This window comes from Tachysurus vachellii, chromosome 7 (genome assembly GCF_030014155.1).
Source record: "Tachysurus vachellii isolate PV-2020 chromosome 7, HZAU_Pvac_v1, whole genome shotgun sequence".
Taxonomy (NCBI): domain Eukaryota; kingdom Metazoa; phylum Chordata; class Actinopteri; order Siluriformes; family Bagridae; genus Tachysurus; species Tachysurus vachellii.
Window position 1 is genome coordinate 27,470,760 of NC_083466.1, and position 21,938 is coordinate 27,492,697.

The 21,938-nt window shown below is 38.9% G+C and overlaps 1 protein-coding gene and 1 long non-coding RNA gene across 2 annotated transcripts; one reads left to right on the forward strand and one right to left on the reverse strand.

The window, feature by feature from the left end:
• Window positions 1-233: 233 nt before the first annotated feature.
• On the reverse strand, window positions 234-7,308 carry LOC132849092 (uncharacterized). The gene is made up of 7 exons (XR_009648811.1): window positions 7,274-7,308; window positions 7,097-7,198; window positions 6,873-6,987; window positions 4,141-4,233; window positions 3,173-3,303; window positions 2,662-3,029; window positions 234-2,039 (listed from the first exon to the last, which is right to left on the reverse strand). It is a non-coding gene; the product is annotated as an uncharacterized LOC132849092 (long non-coding RNA).
• A 13,507-nt stretch (window positions 7,309-20,815) lies between these two features.
• Window positions 20,816-21,486, forward strand: LOC132849261 (polyubiquitin-like). Its single transcript, XM_060875514.1, has one exon. The coding sequence runs from the start codon at window positions 20,816-20,818 to the stop codon at window positions 21,305-21,307; it is 492 nt and encodes a 163-aa protein (XP_060731497.1). The 3' UTR covers window positions 21,308-21,486.
• Window positions 21,487-21,938: the final 452 nt, after the last annotated feature.

Here is a 21,938-nt window from a genome sequence, read left to right on the forward strand (position 1 = left end):
ACACGTTATTATTAGGTATTTATATTCTGTACTCGAGGGATGAAGTTTCAGAAGCAGCTCTGGACAGCTCTGGTTCTATAGGCTCATTTTAATTTAGGTTTCCTCATTTTAAGAGGAGGTTTTTGTCTCATGCCCCACTGAGGATTCGGATACAACAGCGACTGTCGGCGACGTGGACGGGTTTCGATCCAGCAACCGTTCATGTCTGCATTCACTAAACGTCTTACAGTGGATTTGTTTTTTAAACCAACGTGCCTTTTACTTTTGGTATCTGTGTTTGTGACAGTGCTCTAAAATCAAACAACATTCAAGAATGTAAGCTGCCAAAAAGGTGCTGAACTTTTCATGTGTCCAAACAGGATGAATGTTGTTCCTCACTGAGAAAGCCAAAGAGATCTAAATAGCACAAGTGTGGAGTTTTTTCCTCATTTTGTTTAGTGTTTTTTTTTTTTTTTTTAAATCTGACTAATTGTATTCTTGTTTAAAATACAGGACCAAATGCCAATTCAAAACGTTACAATGGGATCTTTTATAGTGCAAAACCAAAATTTGAATGTATTTGTTCTTATACTATTTAAATGGAATCTGGATTTGTTTTGTTTGTTTGTTTTTTGTAGAAAAATTCCAAAGGCATGTTTTATTAAATATAAAAATCAAAATTTTTATTTTCCAGACCAGAGCTTGTTGTTCTTTAGGTGTTCAGCAGCTCCGCCCTAAAAGCTGGCAACCGTTAATTTCTTAAGTGTTTTTAAGGCCATGTCCACACTAATACGTTTTCGTTTGAAAACAAATATTTTTCTCTCCGTTTTGGCCTTTCGTCCACACTGAGACAGCATTTTAAGTCAATGAAAACATAGCTGTTGGAAGACGCTCTCCAAAGCGGATAAATTTGAAAATGCCGTCTTCGTGTCTTAGTGTAGACTGTGAAGAAGGAGGCTTTTGAATACTATGACGCATTTTTAGTCATGTGATGCAGTCGAAAGTAAATAAACGTATAGCGGAAATGATGCAGGTCGAAGCTTTACTCATGCGCAGTAGGGAGATGTAAGCGTTTTCATACATTTCAGTGTGGATGAGCAACTTTTGGAAAACGTAAATATATCCGGATTAGTGTGGACATGGCCATAAACGCTTTGTGTTTTGTTCGTCTATTATCTCGTTAACGTTGTAGCAGCTTCACATGCTGTCATGACACAACTAAACTATTGTTTTGTTATTTCTGTCTCTCTCTTTTTTTTTGCAAACAAGCATAAGGCAAATATTAATACAGAATTCCATTTTTGTTTTGCATGTAAAAGTAGTACATTAAAAGAATTACAACAACAATAATAATAATAATCAAGCATCGGGTCAGTTCTGGCAGGCTACGTCGTCAAGCGTGCATCAGCTGTTCATCAGCTGTCCATGACGCGCACCAATCCGGTTACGACATCCATATTACCCGACCATTTAAATTCCCATTCATTGAGCCGCTTTCTAGCGCGTCGCTCCCGCTGCGACTTAAACTCCCTCCTGCAACCCCAACTCCACCATGCCAGAACCTGTGTTCGTTGTACCAGTTTACGTCTTAAATCTCCACGTCTTGCTGCTCCCAGAACAGAACCATACCGCCAACACTAACTGTATACTATCATCTAATAAATTCTCATTTGACAAAGTGGTCCTGACAGAAATAATAATAATAATAATAATAATAATAATAATAATAATAGTTTGTTTTTTCTTTCTACGTCCTTTCTATTATTATTATTTATTATTATATACTGGTTGTGTTCACGTTGTTCGGTGTTGAACGGGTGTTAACGTGCAGTCCTGAGGCGGATCACCAGGCAGACGGTCGACCCCTCCTGGATGTTGTAGTCTGACAGGGTGCGATTGTCCTCCAGGATGGTGTAGCCTAGGATCAGGATCTGGTGGTCTTGGGGAATCCCTCTTAGAGCAGATATGGCGGTCTTTACGTCTTCAACCCTGCTTCCTGGCTGGACCTTGAGGGGGAAGACGTCGCCGAACTGGGTCTCCACAACGATTTCTATTTAAATCTATATGGAAAAATAATTAATATTAGACACTACATTAAAAAAAATGTAAGCAGCACATAAAGCTTATTTAAGTTTGTTTACTAGTGACTACAAAAAATATTTTGTATACACGCTGAATCACTTTGTGCTGCTAAAACCCTATTTTGAATCACTTTGTGATGCTAAAAGCCGTTATTGAATCACTTTGTGCTGCTATAAGAAAATAAAATTAAAATCTTTCATATTTTAATATTTTATTTTTAATTATATTAAAATATGAATTATGAATTGAACAAATAAAATATTTAAAAAACAATAAAAAAAAAAAACAGGATTAAATTAAAAACAAATTATTGTTATATACACACACTCAGTGAGTCTATATTACTTTAAGATTTATTTTTGATATTTTACATATTTCGTGGTCCATGGTCAATGGTGCCACAGGAAAAAATGTACTCTTATATATGAAATTATATGATGTGCAATTGAGTATCAGAATATCATTCAGTGTGTTCATTATATCACTGATAGATGTTTGAGGGATCTAGTTTAAAAAAACAACAACAAAAAAACAGATTTACAAAATTGTATAAAAATTACTTGAAGTTCTATGAACAAAGCTTAAGGTTTAAGATTTAACCTTAAAAGAGCCGTTGTGTTCATGTCGTTCGGTGTTGAACGTTTATCCACCGAAGCCGTGCAGTGTGCATCCCTATGGATTGGTCAGTTTGACTGACTGGCGTGTTAGGGGGTACACCAAAACACAGCTGTCACAGGTCCTGAAGTGGAGCACCAGCATAATGGTCGACCCCTTCAGGATGTTGTAGTTGGACAGGTTGTGACCCGTCATCCAGGAGGGTGTCACCCATGAGCAGCCACTGGTGGTATCTTTTTTAGGACCTGCATCCTCTCCTTGACGCTCCCAATTGTGTCTCCTGGATCAACCTGGAGGTTGAAAGGATTTCCAGTGAAGGTGGTCACTCTGACTTCAAACATCTCCATTGTAATCTATATGGAAAAATAATAATAATTAATATTAAACACTACATTACCAAAAACGTAAGCAGCACATAAAGCTTATTTAAGTGTTTGTTTACTAGTTACTACAAAAAATATAAATATCATTTCCTCTGAGGAAAAAAATGACTTACATCCCGCCGAAATTGAATTTGAAATTCGGGCTGGGTCACACGCCCTACTTTTATACAATGTTTTCGCACGCCTTCTCTGCTTACGCTCATGTTTAGCCTGCCCCCATATCGATGACATCATCACTGATCTGCTATATGAAGAGGAAGCAGCAGAAGAAGAAGGTGGAGGGTGTTAGTAGTGGTGGTTGGTTGTAGTGTTGTGAGAGATTGATTATTGTGCTGTTGTGATAGTTCTTGTTCTGGTTTTGACTTCTGCCTGATTGACTCTGAGCTTGTTTTACCCTTGTAATTGCTACTGTGGTTACACTTTGTATATATACATACTGTATATATATATCACTGTAATATTGTTCAATGTGTCACTGGCAGTAGGGGTGTGGCTGCCTTTTTTCTTTAGGACTGGGTTCCTTTTTCCCCCTGTGTGTTTCGGAGTCACTTCAGGGTGGGCCCAGGCCAAAATAATAAACAAACAATTCTAATAGTTAGGTAACTATTCTTACCTGAAAGCAAAGAAAAGAAAAATACAGTGGGACTTCCCTAACTCCCTAACATTGTACTGTTGATTGTATACACTGTTTATCTATGAAAATATACCAGTACACTTATCTAGAAATTCTATTTTGTGTCTTTGTTTTTGTCCATTTATAACGGTATCAAATCACTGAATCCAGAGCTATAACTCTGTGCAGCCCAACCCTAGACTGGGTGGTAAACAGACCTCATGTGCACATCTCATACATGTCCAGCATGAGGGGAAATTTCATGTCCTATGTGCAAAATGATCAAGATTTAGCAGAACCAAAAAATACTTGGTTGATATTTTCCTAGCTGCAGAACTAAAAGTACTGGGGGTGGAACCGGACCCTGTCTAATTTCACCTATAAGCCTAAGCCCTAGTCCAGGACATGTTGCACAACAAAGGGTGTATACCTGAGGTGGTGTACTGAGGTTACGTAAAGTGATCTTACCTTGAGAACTTTGGTGTTAACAGACTTCCTCTCCTTGTAGTAGAAGTGAACCATCTGAACAGTCAGGTACCCTGGGAGACGACTGATTTTAGACTGAAACGCACAGATAAACAAACATGTATTGTAAAAAAAAAAAAAACATGCAAATAATAAAAACGTTTTAGCGTCATACTGATTTCCTATAGAGCGTACAGAGTTGGGGGCGCGGCAGTAGCACGCAGAGGCCACTCCGGATTCAATATGGTGTATTTACGTTCTTTTAAGGTTTTATTTGCGCTATTTAGCCCGACTACTGCTTGTACATGGATACCAGAGACAGTGGTGTTCATGTATACAACCACCAGGAACTAATAAAGTACAGAAATCGTGCAACAACCAAACTGCACGATGATGTACTGGATAGGCTTTGTGACCTCTGCTTGATGCGGAGACCAGGCCTCCAGTCCCCGGTGTCGCCTGATACCGGAGACCAGGGGAGGGGATGCCGAAAGCGATGTGTGTCTGTGTCTGTGCTAGGCTAAAAACAAACCCTAGCCGGCTGGCTCTCCTGTCCATTCTAGTAGCAAATGTTTGCTCCCTGGACAATAAACTGTACAACATCCGACTCAAACACTCTACATGGTGAGAGATTAGAAACTGCTGTGTGTTTGTTTTCACGGAGACGTGGCTCAGCGACAGAGTTCCGGACGCCGCCATTCAGCTGGACGGGCTAACTTCATTTAGAGCCGACAGAAATGCAGCTCTGTGCGGTAAGACTCGCGGTGGTGGTGTGTGTTTATATCAACACGGAATGGTGCAAGAACTCTGTGCTTGTTTCTACGTACTGCTCATCGTCAGTGCAGTTTGTGACTGTCTCCAAGACCATCACCACACTCTCCAACCAGAAGCCGTAGATGACTGCTAACGTGCGAGCACTGCTGAAGATTAGAGACCTAGCCTTCAGAAAAGGGGACAGGGTGGCCCTAAGAACAGCAAGGGCCAAACTGTCCTGAGCCATCAAAGAAGCAAAGCGCGCACACGCCCAGACAATCCACAGCCACTTCCAAGACAGTGGAAACACCCGGCGCATGTGGCAGGGCATACAGGCGATCACGACCTACAAGACAGCTTCACCTGCTTGTGATAGCGACGCCTCCCTCCCAGATGCGCCGAACGACTTCTACACTCAGTTTGAGGTGCAGAACAACGTAGCGGCAAGGAAGACCATCCCTCTACTGGTCTGAGTATGACCAGATACTCTGTCTATCTACGGCCGACATGAGGAGAACTCCATGCAGAGTTAATCCACGGAAGGCTGCTGGACCAGATACAACAACCTTTCTCAGAATGTGGATAAAACTAAAGAGATGGTTGTGGTCTTCAGGAGAGCTCAGAGTGACCACTCTCCGCTTAACATCGACGGATCATCTGTAGAGATCGTCAAGAGCACCAAATTTCTTGGTGTTCATCTAGCGGAGAACTTTATCTGTTCACTCAACACCAGCTCTATCATCAAGAAAGTCCAGCAGCATCTCTACATCCTACAAAGGCTGAGAAAGGCACATCTCCCTCCCCCCATCCTGACCATGTTCTACAGAGGGACCATTGAGAGCATTCTGAGCAACAGCATCACTGCCTGGTTTGGGAACTGTACGATCTCGGATTGCAAATCCCTGCAGCGGATAGTGAGGACAGCGGAGAAGATCACTGGAGTCTCTCTTCCCTCTATCATGGACACTTACACCACATGCTGCATCCGCAAAGCCAACAGCATTGTGAATGACCCCACACACCCCTCGCACACACTCTTCACCCTCCTGCCATCTGGAAAAAGGTACCCAAGCATTTGGTCCCTCACGACCAGACTGTGTAATAGTTTCTTCCCACAAGCCATCAGACTTCTCAATAACTGAACTGAACTGTACTGAGCACAACATACACACACATCATCTGTATGGACTGCATAGACCCTCACAAAACACACACACTGACACATCAAACTGTTTACATATACAATATTTCAGTCATTTGCTGTTTTCGCACAATTCTATATATTATCCCAAGGACCTGCTGCTAAGAAACTGTTTATTCTGATGTTACTGCACGAAATATTGTTTGAACATTCAGTATTCACACACAGTATTAACACTGTTCGGTCGGTGCTGTTTCTGGTTACTGTTTATTGTCTTTTGTGCATTGTATTTTTTGTACTTTTTGTATTGTCTTGTAACGTTTTGTCTACACTGTCTTGTCTGTCTTGTCCTGCACTGTTTGCACCAGGTTGCACAGTTGCACTTTATGTGGCTAGGACTACTTACAAGTCCTTAGCCCTGTCTTTGTTTTATGTAGCACCATGATCCTGGAGAAACGTTGTCTCATGTCACTGTGTACTGTAACAACTATACTGTATATGGTTGAAATGACAATAAAAGCTTCTTGACTTGACTGAGAAAATGTTTTCATTTCCTCTTGTAGTTGCAGGATTAAGAGAAAAGGAAGATAACAGGATTAGTATAACTCAGAAAAGAAAGAAAGAAAATCTGTTATACTTTTATTACAGCACATCCCTAAGTGAGTGTCAGTGAGCTGTTACTATAGAAACAATAACATTATATTAACATTAGCATTCAAATGCGTTAATATAAACCTGTGCTTCTAATCTGCACTACAATCAGAGCAATACAGAAAATTGGTCAAATTTTGTCCAATCAGAATGCAGAGTACCACCCCCCACCCCCCTCTCAGATACTCACCAATCTAATTCCGTTTGCTAGATATTTGACCTCCTAGTTGATGAAGCAGCTGAGCTGTAGATTGCTCTCCAGACCTACGACGGGTTCCTCGTCCTCTGACTCCATGCACTTCATTCTGCACATGGATGAGTTAAAGAGGAATGTGTGCACATGCACATTGTATGTGTGTGTATATATATATATATAAATAAATGTCCAACACTGTGAATCAGAATCAGCATTACAGATCTTAAAGGATATGTTGTGTCAAACACCACCCCAAAAAACTGGTCAATGAAGTTTTTCTTTGTGGATGAAGCTGCAGTGCCGCCATCACAGTCACTCATCTGTAAACCAGGAACATTTTTACAGTGACACATTTTAAGTAACTTTCTGTTAACCATATAACTAGTGTGTCTTACCTGAATGGGGGTTTCAGGTTCTTGAGTTTCTAATTTCTGCTGGAGAACCCGCATCAACTGAACCCAGCACTCATTGGCATCCTGAACACACACAGATACGATGAGAGTGATTGCGGGGGTAGAGTGCAGAAATCAGAGGGTAGTTATTAATTACCTAATGACCCTTTAGGTTTATGGATGTATGGTTTAGAGTAGAGGGGGAAGAGATCAGTTACCTGTTGGCCCTTTGGTGCTATGGTGTTATGGGTAAGGAGCAGGGTGTAGGGATGAGGGTGTAGTACAGTATATTAACCTGCTGTACGTACTGTCCCTGATCATCTTTCTCAGCAAACTGAGGGAAGGCCATATGCAGGAATTGCAGCAAGATGATTGAGGGGAAACTAGAGGATGTTTTATCCATCGACTCGTACAGGTCACACAGAGCTACACACACACACACACACACACACAATTGTAACACTGTCCTGTCTTGGGTCACTACTCTGTTGGATCAATCTGTGGTCAGCATGGTTTGTAGCACCGCCCACATTTCTGTCCTGAAAATAACACACTGACCTGCTGTGAAGTATTGAGATGGCGCATTTGCTCCAGAGGACCTCAACGCACCAGAATACCTGCACACACACACATACAAATGTCTCAAGTTCCTCCACACACAGTAAATGACGGTTCTGTAATTAGGTTCTGAGTTCAGGCACTGAGCAGAGACACTGCACTGTGGCATTCAGGTAGCACGTGATCCCCAAGTTCGTCAGTCCACATGGTAACTCCATCTACACACACAATATGGAGAGTTTAGGTTATCTCTGAAATAATAACATCAGTAATACTGATAAACAAACGTAAAGTGTCTCATGGCTGAAGCGAGCTGCTCCTCCGTCATGTCCTCTACAAACATCGGCCGGCTCTTCGGGCAGCGTGTCAGCCGATCCAATCATCAAGAACGTCATTCCATACACACACACACACACACACCTGAGTTTTTGTTCTTTCTCTGTTAATCTCTCCATCAGAGACGACTTTTATTTGTACTCATGTTTTTGATCTTAATGTTTCCCCACTCCTCATCCTGAGAGAGAGAGAGAGAGAGAGAGAGAGTAAAGATTTCACGGTGAAATAGACTGTGCAGTCTGTAATTGACCATTGTGCAAATAAGCAGATGTAAACAATAAGTGGATTATTGTAAACATCCAATAGCAGCAGTTGATGGCAGCATTTTAATGTAACAGTTCTATACAGAAGACTCACTAGCCATCTACTGGTTAAAGTCTAGTAATGAACATAAAGACTTTAATAAAGAACATAAAGAATTTAATAATAATCAAATATTACAGGATGTGCTATTACTACATTCCAACTAGTACAGTTCTATCACACAAACCTACTGTAACTTTACTTGATATGTACCTGGGTGTGGATGTTGAGGTTGTATGTTACTTACTGTCAGCTGCCCCTAAGATAGCTGCTAATGCCTTGTGTATGTTTGCCTGTGTAAAAAGCCATGATCTCATTTTATAAAAACAACTAGAAAAAGAATGACGGAGCTATTTTCATTCATTCTTACTTTTGTAATGTTAGATCAGTCATACATGTTTTCAGATTAATGCAGATTTATGCAAATTCATGCCCAATACATGTTTATCTTATAAATGTTTTCTCTGATTTTTTCTTAGATATTCACTCACATTGTGTTTAATTGACATAAAAAAGAGGTGATGTGCATTCATTACTAATCCTGTAGACACAAAGTAGTTTAATTTATAAATGAAACATTTTAAGAAGATATCAGCAATAATTGCTGATTCTGTGTGCAAAATGTCAATATTATCCTATATGTTCATTGTCTTATAGACAGCTTATATAATTATAATTATATATATATATATATATATATATATATATATATATATATATATATATATATATATATATATATATATATATATATATATATATATGTTTTCCCTTTCCTACTCATATAAACTCCAATGTTATCATTCTTAGGTCTATTTTTGACAGTTCAAAAAGCACTTCGCATCATACTGTGTATGATTGTGTACAGGACCAGTAAATTGTTCATTTGAATTCAAAGCTTTAAAATATTAGATTTTTATTTAGACAAAAAACAACAACTGAAGAGTATCTTTAGCAATAGTCTTATCTGATGTAGCAATTATAAATAATTCCTGCTAATTGCTTTCATTCTTGGATGAATGTTAATTTGAACACTACATGAATAGCACTGTTATATCCAGAAAAAAGCATAATCATCACATTAATATTACTATACATTTATTAATGAGTTGTCTAAGTTCATAGTTCTCTTCATGCACTTTTACCCTTGCATAATTCAGGACAGGTCAGCATTCAGAAGACCTCAGCTGGGAAACGTCACTTCAGTAAAGCCAATAACAGCTAGTGAAATTGTCTTTATGTGCAAATATAACGTAGTTATACACCAAGTCCATGAACAATATGAATTTTAATACCTTGTAAACAACTCTACTTTAACCTGCTGTGACACGCTGGACTTATAACTATATAAGTCCACTTTGTGGACTTTGTAACTATAAAATTTTAATATATAATACTAAAATAAGTTTGTGTACAAATCCCACACCGCCCCTAGAAAATAGAGGAATTAACTAATATTAGCCATTAGCTAACTTCACTGCTGTTTTTGTAGCAGTAACATTCAGATGCCTCACCAATGACGTAGAGCAGAAAAAAAAACCCAACCAACCAATCAGCACTGTGTCCCGCATATTGGGCGTGAATTTAAAACTGACCACGGTTAAAAAAAAAAAAAAAAAAGCACCGTAATTTTTTTCCTCAGAGGAAATGATATTTATACACTTTGTACTTTGTAGGATTAACAGCCGTTAATATATTTCGCCGATATGTAAATATAACGATATGCTTTGGTGGATGTAATGTTTTTGTGTGAATCAATGTGAAACATTTCAGATGGACTTTCCCGCGTTTTCTGAGGTAATCTTAACAGTCACTGATTTGACGTTTAACTATGCACGAGCGCCGCGGATCTGACCAATTAAATAATACCTTTGGGTCACCACAGCGTCTCTGATTGGTTCTCGTGGCAGAATGACAGCACGAGCGTAAAGAGTGTATAAAAGTAGGGCACATGAACGAAGTGCGCATTTCAAATTCAGTTACGGCAGCAGAATGTAAGTATTTTTTTTCCTCAGAGGAAATTATATTTATATTATTTGTAGTGTCTTAGTTTATATTATATTATTATATTATTAGTATATTAATGTAGTGTCTAATTTTAATTATTATTATTTTTCCATATAGATTACAAATGGGAGAATTTTTTTTGATCAGGGTGAAAACCCTCACTGAGGTCGAGTTCAGCGTCGGTGTCGAAGAGGGCGACACCATCCTGAGGGTCAAGGAGAGGATCCAGGACCTCATAGGGATTCCCCCGGAGCACCAGTGGCTGCTCATGGGTGACACCGTCCTGGATGATGGTCACAACCTGACCGAGTACAACATCCAGGTGGGGTCGATCATCAAGCTGGTGCTCCGCCTCAGGACCTTTGACCCGACTGGGGAAACGCCGGCCAAACTGGCCAAAGCACCGGCCAAAGCCCTCCTTACAACATAGTCAATTCTACACTGGACCAAAAAAAAACCCAACAGCTCTTTTAAGAGCTACCGAAATATCAATTAAGAGATTTTCCTGCTTTACAGAATGTGTTTTGCTATGTGTTATACTGAAAAAGGCTTTATTGTGAATTAACTATAATATTATATTTAATGTTGTATGTGTATAACAATATCAATATAGGGTTTATAGCGTGTTGTGGCCTTACGAGCTGAAATAAAACAATAAACAGATCACCTGAACAGATTCCCAGGCGGCTGGAACACGAAATTCCCTCCTCTGAAGCTGTACATCTTCCTGTAGTCCCTCCTCTACCGAACAGCAGCGATATCCTTTATCCCCATAGCAACGATACTAAAAAGCATGTCCGAGGTAAGTCCCAACTGGTCCATGAATTCCTCCCAGTCACATCGTTAACTAAACTAAACGGAAAGTAGCAATAACAAATACAGACGCTTTAACACACTTTGTCAGTGGTTATTTACTCTATATTAGCCTTAAAACCTGCAGGAGACAAAAAAACCAAACCTCTCACATCGATCTGCAGTTCTAAACACCCCTTTATCCAGTCATAATTCTCAGTATAACCTGCAGAGGCGGGAATAAGTGGGAAAAAGGCCAAGCACAAAAAAATGAACAAACTGCTAGGCAAAGACGTTTTGAGCCAGTGCATTACTAACAAACCATGCAGTAACTCTTAAAGGGGAAGTGCACAATTATTTTATCAGTATACACAAACACAGTTATGATATTATATGAACCACAAGCAATCATAAATGCCCCACTACATGAAAATAAAAGAAATGATACTTAATATAACCCTAGCTAGGCTACACTAATGTTTTAACTGGACTCTTCAAAATGACCTTCGGGGACTCATAACTATAAAAGTGTAATATATAATACTAAAATCAGTTTGTGTACAAATCTCACACTGCCCCTAGAAAAGAAAGGAATTAACTAACATTAGCCATTAGCTAACATCACTGCTGTTTCTGTGGCAGTAAGATTCCATTCAGATCAGCCAATCAGCATTGTGTCCCGCATATTGGGTGCAAATTTTAAAGACCACAGTTATAAAAAAATAAATTAAAAAAAATCTTAAAAGTCACTGATTTGACTGTTAACTAGGCACGAGCGCCGCAGATCTGACCAATTAAATAACAGCTGTAGGTCACCACGGCGTCTCTGATTGGCTCTCGTGGCAGCAAGACAGCACGAGCGTAAAGAGAGAGTATAAAAGTAGGGCACATGATGAAATTTCTAGATGGATAACATATTTGTCAAGACCGCCATAACTTTCCTAAAAGGGATCCCACAGGACCACCAAATCCTGATAGTAGGAGACACCGTCATGGAGGACGTTCACAACCTGATCTATTATAACATCCAGGCGGGTTCGACCGTTACGCTGATGCTCAGCCTCAGGACCTTTGACCCCATTGAGAAAACGCCGGCTAAACTGGCCATAGCAAAGGCCAAAGCCCTCTATATGTCTTAGTCAGTTAAACGCTCAATGCTGAACTAAACAAACACAACAGCTCTTTTAAGAGCCACCCAAATATCAATAGAGATTTTCCTTCTTTACTGAATGTGTTTTCTATGCGTTATACTGAATATAGGCTTTAATGTGACTTAAATATAATATATTTAATTTTGTATGTGTCTCTATTCATGCAGTAACTCTTAAAGGGGAAGTGCACAATTATTTTATCAGTATACACGAACACAGTTATGATATTATATGAACCACAATCAATCATAAATATCCCATTACATGAAAATAAAAGAAATGATACTTAATATAACCCTAGCTAGGCTACATAAATGTTTCAGCAGCACAAAGTGATTCAATATAGGTTGTTACGATCCCAGAGGGTGTTTATGGGTATGGATGGGATGTAACAACATGAAATGATTATAAGGTTTGATTTTTGGTGTGTATATGGCAATCAACAACAAGGACAACAAATAGTGGGCAAAACCTGTATCTATTAATATACAAATGGTGGTGACAAGTGAAAAAAAAGGTGATGATAATATTTACAATATTTACAGAAAACAGATGAAGACACAAAAGGGGAAAGGGACACGAGCGGTGCCAAAACAAGGAAATAAGCAAAACAAAACCGCTCTAACTTGAATTTAACCCTCTAACCTAAGCTATAAAGGAAAAGTAATGAGACAAATCTTCAGCGTCGAACGACGCCCTAACTACCCTACACTGCCTACCCAAAGCACAAAATGATTCAATATAAGTTTTTAGAAGCACAAAATGATTCAAATTAATGTTACAGCAGCACAAAATAATTCAATATATGGTTTTTGCAGCAGGGGTCGACAATTATGCTGGTGCTCCGCCTCAGGACCTGTGACATCAACATCGATGTGGTGTACGCCCTGAACACAATGGCTCTGAATGATCAAGAATGATCTTTAACCTAAAAGGGATACCCCCACACCACCAGTGGCTACTCCAGGAGGGGTCCATCATTATTCTGGTGCTCCGCCTCAGGAGTGGACAATAAGGATATGTCCTGCTTTTTTTTTAATTTGTTATTTGTTCTATTTGTTCACTTGTTTTAAAATAAAAAATAAAATTGTGAAATATTAAAAAGATTTTTACTTTATTTTATTTCAACAACTGAATCTAGTAATGTCTACTTATGTTGGGTGACAGGATATTTGGGATGTGTGTCGGGTGATTCATGTGGACAGCACTAAACTTTAAGTGAACCTTCACCCTACTTGACGTATATTGGTGCTCAGAGTGCAGGCATTGCCCTTTCGCACTCGTCCCACCTCACCGGGGCTTGGGAACACTACAGGTCTAGGCTCATGACTGAGTGCGGGTCATACAGATGTAGTCTCAACATACATTTCTCTCGTTATAACAGCACAAACTGATTCCATATAGTGTTATAACAGCGCAAAGTGATTCAAAATAGCGTAACAGTATGTAACAGTAATATTTCACAGTAGCTTACATTATTAGCATTTCACAGGCATTAACTGTGACATTTCACAATATAGTACAGTGTTGAGACTTTTATTGTGAAAATAATGCCATCAGCAAAAATCACAGGACTCGGCCGCTGTTAGTGATGAACACACTCGTGTAGGTTGGACCGCGGAATGTAAAAAAGAAAGAAATGAACAGACGTTGGTAGTGTTAAGTGTACTGTGAGACCATATTTTAAGCCTTATTTAAAAAAAAACATTATCTGTTAACTTAAGCTTTTCTTGGTGCTTACAACGTTCTCTCTTTCTTTACTGTAGGTTCTTCCCACAGCATCTTTTTGCGGTAAGTTAACCACTGGGGAATAAAGTTGTGAGGTAACATTATCCATACCAAAATTATTTATTTAAATGTTTGGGGTTTAACTGGACCAAAGTAATGTCACCTTGTTCGAACTGAGCTAACTTTAGTTTTGCTCTGTACTGCAAAAGCATTGACCAACTGAAGGCTACTTTTTCATCGCACTTGAAAGAAACATAGTTTTTCTCTCTGCCTTTTTGTTTATAGGCGCTTTTTGGGCATTAATCCGGAGACAGGCACAAAGTCAAAGAAGCAGAAAGGACTCATCAACCAGCAAATCTGTACACTCATAAGAAAACTTGCTGATTTTGAATGGATGTCAGTCTTGTGTGATCCAAAATATTTGTTCTTTGTTTAGCTAGAGGCAGTTATGCACTTTGACACTTACTATGTTCTTTGTTTAACTAGAGGCAGTTATGCACTTTATAAACTTACTATGTTCTATATTGTCTCTTTGTTCAATAAAGAAACACAATGAATGAGTTAATGTCAGTCTATGCTGTAAAAAGCCTTGTTGCAATTACATTTTAATGAAGTTGAATCAACTTGAAATTACAATTCATTTAAACTTTCTTGAAAGGTGAGGAGTTGCTATTAATTATAAAAATAAACTTAAAATAACTTAAGCTAATTAAAATTCATTTTTATAATTTATAGCAACTCCTCATTGGTCAAGAAGGTGAAATTTAATAGTAAATTCAAGTTAATTAAATTTAAAAATGTAAGTGCAGGTTTTTACAGTGTAACGTACAGTATAAGCAGTTCTGGAAAATCTTTTTCGAGACAGTCATTGAATAATAAATAAATGTATGAATGTAATAAATGTATGAAATAAATGTATGAAATTTTTGTTTTTGTGTTTATTTGAATTTATTGTTTTAATGTTAAGTTACTGGTATAGCCAGTACTATTACAGTGTACACTGTAAATCTACAGCAAAACTAACTGCATACATAACTGAACTTACATTAACTGTAACTTAACAGCTAAATGCAATTATTATATGGAATAATGCTGCTATATCACAGTAATCTAAAAAGACATTACTTGTAATTCCACAGTAAAATAACATATTACTACAGGAGCATACTGCTAAATCACAGTAAAACGAAGGCCTAACTACTGTGAGTTTACAGTAAGCAGCTGTCATTTCACAAGTCTTTACTGTAAAAATGACACTAATTTACTGTGAAGTTACATACAGTACCTTCCTGTGAAAGTAATGCAACTATTTGCCAGTAATTTACTGTGAATTTACAGTCAAATAATTTACAGTGTAGTTATACAACAAGTCCTCATATTATGAACAATATGAAGGTTTTAATCCCTTGTACACAACTGTACTCTAACCTGTTGTGACACGATATTACACCGTGAGGGTTAAGAATACACTAAAGTAATGCTGGTGATCTATTTACATTGCATTCATTATGTATAAGTTTCACCTACAGAACTAGTCTCTTACACTAAAATTACAGGGGAACAGTCTCCTGGATGCACCATGCATAAGGAGATTATATAGTTCATATTTACAGCACAAATATGAACTGGACTCTTCAAAATGACCTTCGGGGACTCATAACTATAAAAGTGTAATATATAATACTAAAATCAGTTCCTGTACAAATCTCACACTGCCCCTAGAAAAGAAAAGAATTAACTAATATTAGCCATTAGTTAACATCACTGCTGTTTCTATGGCAGTAACATTTCATTCAGATGCCTCACCAATGATGTAGTGCAGAAAAAAAAACCAACCAACCAATCAGCACTGTGTCCCGCATATTGGGCGCGAATTTTAAAACTGACCACGGTTAAAAAAAAAAAAAAAAAGCACCGGAATGTAAGCAATTTTTTTCCTCAGAGAAAATGATATTTATACAAACGTAGTTAAATATAACGATATGCTTTGTAGGATTAACAGCCGTTAATATATGTCGCCGAAATGAAAATATAACAATACCCAGATAGCAATTACGTTTGGGCCACATGTGGGTATTATCTGGCACATATGGCCTAGATGTGGCGTGGCTATACAGATATGGGCCAAATTGTGGCCATATTTGTTTTGCCATAACTTTAAAATCGGCGGGAAATGCTCTCTTGGTTCACAACTCATTTTGATGTATATGGCCCAGATAACAACGAACACATGAGAACCATATGTGGTTGAGCTATGGCACACAGTGAGAAACACCGAATTGTGGTAAACATTTGGCTTTTAAGTGGAAAAACACAGGAATCCTGAAATCAAGTGCGGCAGACATCCACCGTTCCACACCTCAGGTTGCTATGCATCTTCCCTCCTATTGGTGGAGTGAGACTATGGCACGAATGTGACTGAGACACGGGCAGCGGGCGGCATTTCTGCTTTCCTCACGACTGTGTAGGCTACGTTCAGGTAAGTGATTGGCACTTTAAAGTCATATAATTGAAATATGCAGCATTATGTGTCAATATTGCATGTTATTAAGCGTTTAGTTATTAGTTTAATTGAGGAAGGGGTCAAATTAGCTAATATTTTCCTCAGTTTAACAATACAGTTTAATGTACGCTAGGGGTCTGCTGGTTTGCCGTTTTAAATTCCGATGTTTTTTGGCTATAAATCAACAGTACTTAAGTAAAGTTGGTCGCATATTTACAGATTCGAGTTTCTCGAGTCAATAACTCCTGAGCTAAACGCTGTTACTACACAAATAACACCTCTTTTTATATCGTAGTAATGTAGAGACGCAGCTACAACCCAATTTTCCTCAAAATCAGCTTTCCTCCACGGTGGACAAAATACATGTCTCTATGTGCGAACCAAGGGACTGTCTGCAAAGTGCAAAACCCGAAAAGCGTTCTTTTTTATATGAAAATATTTCTCCCAAAAGTAAAACACATTTCCCCCAAATAAGTGTTGTAGTATAACTATCAGGACATCAGTGATGTGTGAGCTGAATTTGGTGACAGTACGGTGTATTACGGGTTTTTATTGACTGTTTTTTAGTATTCGCTTTTCGGGATTTGCACTTTGCAGACGGTCCCTTGGAATCTGTCTCATGCACTGAAAGTCAAGCATGTCTTTTTTAAAGCAGTTTTTTTTCACCGGTTGGTGAAAAAGTATTCTAAAAATACATTCTAAAAACAAAATCTAAATAATTTGTCATAAGAAATTATGGTATTATTATGGCCCACATATTGAAAAATACAATTTACAATTCCTTTTGAAAATACACTGGAATTTTTTTTTGGTCAATCAGAGGTGGTTAATTATTGCAATTAAAATATTAAAGGAAATAATTTATATTAAATGATTTTTTCCCCATTATCCTCCAGCTCTAACTTCCAGGTTGTATTGCTGCTAGCATTATTTAAATTCATCTTTATTGCAGGTGCAGTCAGGCAGAATCCCCTTACTGCAAAAGCCTCAAATAAAGACATTGAAATCAACATAATTAAATGGTTGCACCTCGCTGGAGACCGAGAGGGGGGTAGGAGGGTGCGAATGAAGAAACACGAGGCCCAACAAAACACTGCCGACCCTCATTAGGCACATCAAAACCACATCAAAACTCAATTTCTCAATTCAAGTTCTCTTAAGTTACACTGATATTTTTGTATTTTTTTCTGTGATTTTTAATACTCTGAGTTGCCGACAAACACAAACTAATCTGGGCCACAGCTCAACTGTTTATCTGGCCCAAATCTGGGCCAAAGGAAATTTGCTGACTGGGTATGCTTTGGTGGATGTAATGTTTTTGTGTGAATCAATAAGTTGATCAGTAGGTTACAGGTGACCTGCTTGCTAGTAACAAACATTTTGTTTAACTTATTATAAGTAATAAATGTTATTTAATTAATGTTATAAACATTTCAGATGGACTTTCCCACGTTTTCTGAGGTAATCTTAACAGTCGCTGATTTGATGTTTAACTAGGCACGAGCGCCGCAGATCTGACCAATTAAACAAGAGGTCACCACGGCGTTTCTGATTGGGTCAAGACAGCACGAGCGTAAAGAGAGCGTATAAAGGTAGGGCATGTGGACCAAGCTCGCATTTCAAATGAAATTTCTAGATGGATAACATATTTGTGGAGACCCAGTTCGGCGACGTCTTCCCCATCCAGGTCCAGCTAGGAGGCAGGATTGAAGACGTCAAGACCGCCATAACTTCCCAAAGGACCGCCAAATCCTGATAGTAGGCGACACCGTCATGGATGATGGTCACACTCTGACCTATTATAACATCCAGGCGGGTTCGACCGTTACGCTGGTGCTCCGCCTCAGGACCTTTGACTCCATTGAGGAAACGCCAGCCAAACTGGCCATAACACCGGACAAAGCCCTCTAAACGGCATCGTCGGATAAACGTTCAACACCAAACGTAATAAACACAACAGCTCTTTTAAAAGCTACCCAAATAAGAGCCACCCTCACAGGGTCCTCTTTCCACCTCATGGTCGAAGAGGGAGACACCATACTGAGGGTCAAAGAGAGGATCCAGGACCTCATAGGGATTCCCCCGAAGCACCAGTGGCTGCTCATGGGCGACACCGTCCTGGATGACGGTCACAACCTGATGGACTACAACATCCTATGTGTTATAGTGAATATAGGCTTTAATGTGAATTAAATATAATATTATGTTTAATGATTCAATATAGGGTTTATATCGTGGTGGCCTTTAAAACAGCAAATGGCCTCTTCACCCTTACGAGCTGAAATAAAACAATAAACACTTGGGAACACTACAGGTCTAGGCTCATGAGTGAGTGCGGGTCATACAGATGTAGTCTCAAAACACATTTCTCTGCGTTATAACAGCACAAAGTGATTCCATATAGCGTTATAACAGAACAAAGTGATTCCACATAGCGTTATAACAGAACAAAGTGATTCAATATAGCGTTATAACAGCACAAAGTGATTCAATATAGTTATAACTGCACACAGTGATTCAATATAGCATTACAGCAACACACAGTGATTCAATATAGGCTTATAGCAGCACAAAGTGATACAATATAGCGTTATAACAGCACAAAGTGATTCAATATAGCATTACAGCAACACAAAGTGATTCAATATAGGGTTTTAGCAGCACAAAGTGATTCAATATAGCGTTATAACAGCACAAAGTGATTCAATAGTGTTATAACAGCACAAAGTGATTCAATATAGGGTTTTAGCAGCACAAAGTGATTCAATATAGCGTTATAGCAGCACAAAGTGATTCAATATAGGGTTTTAACAGCGCAAAAAGCATAATCATCACATTAATATTACTATATATTTATTAATGAGATGTCTACGTTCATAGTTCTCTTCATGCACTTTTACCCTTGCATAATTCAGGACAGGTCAGCATTCAGAAGACTTCAGCTGGGAAACGTCACTTCAGTAAAGCCAATAATAGCCGGTGAAATTGTCTTTATGTACAAATATAACATAGTTATACAACAAGTCCTCATATTATGAACAATATGAAGGTTTTAATCCCTTGTACACAACTGTACTCTAACCTGTTGTGACACGATATTACACCGTGAGGGTTAATAATGCACTAAAGTAATGCTGGTGATCTATTTACATTGCATTCATTATGTATAACAAGTTTCACCTACAGAACTAGTCTCTTACACTAAAATTACAGGGGAACAGGCTCCTGGATGCACCATGCATAAGGAGATTATATAGTTCATATTTATAGCACAAATATGAACTGGACTCTTCAAAATGACCTTCGGGAACTATAAAAGTGTAATATATAATACTAAAATCAATTTGTGTACAAATCTCACACTGCCCCTAGAAAAGAAAGGAATTAACTAATATTAGCCATTAGCTAACATCACTGCTGTTTCTGTGGCAGTAACATTCAATTTGGATGCCTCACCAATGACGTAGTGCAGAAAAAAACCCAACCAACCAATCAGCACTGTGTCCCGCATATTGGGCGCGAATTTTAAAACTGACCACGGTTAAAAAAAAAAAAAGGGCGCCGGAATGTAAGCAATTTTTTCCTCAGAGGAAATGATATTTATACAAACGTAGTTAAATATAACGATATGCTTTGTAGGATTAAGAGCCGTTAATATATGTCGCTGATATGTAAATATAACGATATGATGGATGTAATGTTTTTGTGTGAATCAATAAGTTGATCAATAGGTTACAGCTGACCTGCTTGCTAGTAAAAAAAAAAATTAGTTTAACTTATTATAAGTAATAAATGTTATTTAATTAATGTTATAAAACATTTCAGATGGACTTTCCCACGTTTTCTGAGGTAATCTTAACAGTCGCTGATTTGATGTTTAACTAGGCACGAGCGCCGCAGATCTGACCAATTAAACAAGAGGTCACCACGGCGTTTCTGATTGGCTCTCGTGGCAGCAAGACAGCACGAGCGTAAAGAGAGCGTATAAAAGTAGGGCACGTGAACCAAGCTCGCATTTCAAATGAAATTTCTAGATGGATAACATATTTGTGGAGACCCAGTTTGGCGACGTCTTCCCCATCCAGGTCCAGCTATGAGGATTGAAGACGTCAAGACCGCCATAACTTCCCAAAGGACCGCCAAATCCTGATAGTAGGCGACACCGTCATGTATGACGGTCACAACCTGACCTATTATAACATCCAGGCGGGTTCGACCGTTACGCTGGTCCTCCGCCTCAGGACCTTTGACCCCACTGAGGAAACGCCAGCCAAACTGGCCATAACACCGGCCAAAGCTCTCTATACGGCATCGTCGGATAAACGTTCAACACCAAACGTAATAAACACAACAGCTCTTTTAAGAGCTACCCAAATAAGAGCCACCCTCACAGGGTCCTCTTTCCACCTCACGGTCGAAGAGGGAGACACCATACTGAGGGTCAAAGAGAGGATCCAGTACCTCATAGGGATTCCCCCGAAGCACCAGTGGCTGCTCCTGGGCGACACCGTCCTGGATGACGGTCACAACCTGACGGTCTACAACATCCAGGCGGGGTCGATCATCAAGCTGGTGCTCCGCCTCAGGACCTTTGACCCGACTGGGGAAACGCCGGCCAAACTGGCCAAAGCACCGGCCAAAGCTCTCCTTACGGCATAATCAGTACAACGCCGAACCGAAAAACAACACAACAGCTCTTTTAAGAGCTACCGAAATATCAATTAAGAGATTTTCCTTCTTTACAGAATGTCTTATACTGAAAAAGGCTTTATTGTGAATTAACTATAATATTATATTTAATGTTGTATGTGTATAACAATATCAATACAGGGTTTATAGCGTGTTGTGGCCTTACGAGCTGAAATAAAACAAACAGATCACCTGAACAGATTCCCAGGCGGCTGGAACACGAAATTCCCTCCTCTGAAGCTGTACATCTTTCTGTAGTCCCTCCTCTACCGAACAGCAGCGATATCCTTTATCCCCATAGCAACGATACTCCAAAGCACGTCCGAGGTAAGTCCCAACTGGTCCATGAATTCCTCCCAGTCACATCGTTAACTAAACTAAACGTAATGTTTACTGTAGGAAAGCAGTCAGATAGTCACGAGAATTAGCGTAGCTTCGGCTGCTCTGTGCAGCACTCAGAAGAAACAAGTCGTAAACTTTACTCTTGTACAGATTATATACACAAATAAATAAATAAAAGTAGTAATAACACTCGGTCAGCCAAATACAGACGCTTTAACACATTTTGTCAGTGGTTATTTACTCTATATTAGCCTTAAAA

Bases quoted from the DNA above. Each gene is read 5' to 3' on its own strand.
- LOC132849261 (XM_060875514.1), top strand. From the start codon at position 20,816: ATGTATGACGGTCACAACCTGACCTATTATAACATCCAGGCGGGTTCG.